We start from the raw sequence: 2,047 nt of genomic DNA on the forward strand, positions 1-2,047 counted from the left end.
GAGCGCGGAGACGAGGGCACACTTATAGGGACCACGGATCTGGGCTGCGATTTGCCGAGGTCGCGGTGAGAGCCCGCAAATTGGGATCTACGGGGACATGGGCGGCATCTTGGCCCGCCGGCTCTGCGCAACGCCGACACGGCGCTCGTTTGGGTCAGATTCCCAGGACAGATCTGACTCGGACACGCGGACACGCGGACAGGTCCGGCCTCGTGCCCTACCCCCGCCGTCTCCCCTCCCCTCGTCCGGCTGTGCTGCCAGCATCCACGGCCGTAGGGGCCAGCTCTGGAGCTCTGGCTGCTAGCAACACCGCGATTGCATTCATGGCGGCAGGCGACAAGGCGACTCCGAGTCCCAGCAGCCATTGGGGCCGAACAACCCGTCGCTGCGTGGGTTGCCTCGGCAGATGGCCACGAGTGACGACCGCCCATTTCAGGGGCCTCTCAGAAGCTCGCTGTTGCCCGCCCAATCAATGTTGGCTCCCTCGTGCACGGCCTTGCGCGCTTTGAGGCACAAACCATTGATCCCGCGACGCATGGCTCCTCTGACCAAAGATCATACACTGAGCCGAATACGTTGCCCACCCGTGTCCCCCACTCATTAGGCCGCATGCGGCTGGCTCAAAGAGTGCATTCTTACTGCCCGGGGACAGGCATGAAACAGGAGCTTATCTGGCCTCGCGGTGATCACTACCATTTGATGGTGGGTGCGTGCCCTGACAACACTGAATTTATAGGCCCGTACCCAGCCATTCTGACTTTTGAACTTCGCTGCGAAAGCAGCTCGTTCGTCAGAACGGCTGGGCTAACTTTCCAGGGTTTGGTCGTCGAGCCGTGAGAAAAAGGACTTGGAGAAATCGAGGGAGTGCTCTGCTCGACGAACGCGCTACGACGGTCATTCATTCATCGTTCTTGGGGTATCAGTATAAATTCCAATGCATTATCTACCACACTGTCCCAGCCTGTTTGCATCATGCCCTGTGATGTTGAAATCTCAGTGGAGAAATGTAAGTACTTTTGTTTGGATATCCATTGATTTGCGCGCTGACACCGGCAGCCATGTAAACTCTGAGTGGTCATGTGCTGACGAGAGATCTTCCAGGTCAACATGAGTGCGGGTAGGGTTATGTGACGGTGTGTATGCATGCTGGGGATGCATTGCAAATGGTGGAGGAATACGCTGTGGTACGGTTCCCATAGCATTCAGCTCAGCAGGAAAGGTGGGCGAGTAAGATGTACTGGATGGATGCTGATGGATATTGACAGACAAGCCATGCATCGAGTTGGTATGCAGCATCAATGGAGGGCCCAGTGCTATATTTGCATGCGACGCGAATGAAGGGCTAGGTGCGGCACTACCAGTATGTAAATCAAGTAGAAGCCTATGTGATGGCTGGCCAGTCTCGGAATACCGCGCAGTGACATCGTACTACAAAATTGGCTAGTGAATTCTACCGGAAAGCCAAATGCATTCGTTGAAGTAGACTTTATGCGAGAGCATCTCAATTATTGGACAAAGGTACTGCCATACACCAATAATCATAGTATATGCCCCTGCTGAATGTCTGATCTGCCTGGCACCAGCTCATCTACGGTGTGCATGGGAGTAACGCTTCATGGCTCAGTATGGTCATGCCTTGCATCGATATCCTGCGCCAACTCACAACACACATTAACGAAGAGCTTGGCATGCACCAAAAATTAAAGCACACAACACCAAACTTGGACCATGATATCTGAGAGCTTATGCACTCACTACACAAACGTAACTGTCACAGAATTTCATGGCATCTATCTTATCTCCAGTGTCTAGATGATCTATATCTTATCCGATTAGATATCTACCTAGATAAGAATACATAATGCAAGGTGACATGGTTACTAGTTCAGGTGTCTAGCCTTGTCCAAAGCAGGTCAAATGTGCTAATCATACGTTCACACGAGATTTCCCCATTTATACCAGAGACACACACGGTCGTTTAGGTGATCATCACATAGCAGACTGCTGACCGAGCACATGGTGATGGCTCACACGCTAGGTATTCTTA

The 2,047-nt window shown here is 52.5% G+C and overlaps 1 protein-coding gene across 1 annotated transcript; it reads right to left on the minus strand.

Moving 5' to 3' along the window:
- Positions 1-432: 432 nt before the first annotated feature.
- On the minus strand, positions 433-601 carry FIBRA_09608 (uncharacterized protein; the record flags this gene model as incomplete). The annotated part of the gene is made up of 2 exons (XM_012321892.1): positions 433-544; positions 585-601. The coding sequence occupies 2 exons, from the start codon at positions 599-601 to the stop codon at positions 433-435; spliced, it is 129 nt and encodes a 42-aa protein (XP_012177282.1).
- Between the last annotated feature and the right edge of the window lie 1,446 nt (positions 602-2,047).

The sequence above is a fragment of the Fibroporia radiculosa genome, assembly GCF_000313525.1.
Source record: "Fibroporia radiculosa TFFH 294 genomic supercontigs, scaffold97328, whole genome shotgun sequence".
NCBI classification, from domain to species: Eukaryota; Fungi; Basidiomycota; class Agaricomycetes; order Polyporales; family Fibroporiaceae; genus Fibroporia; species Fibroporia radiculosa.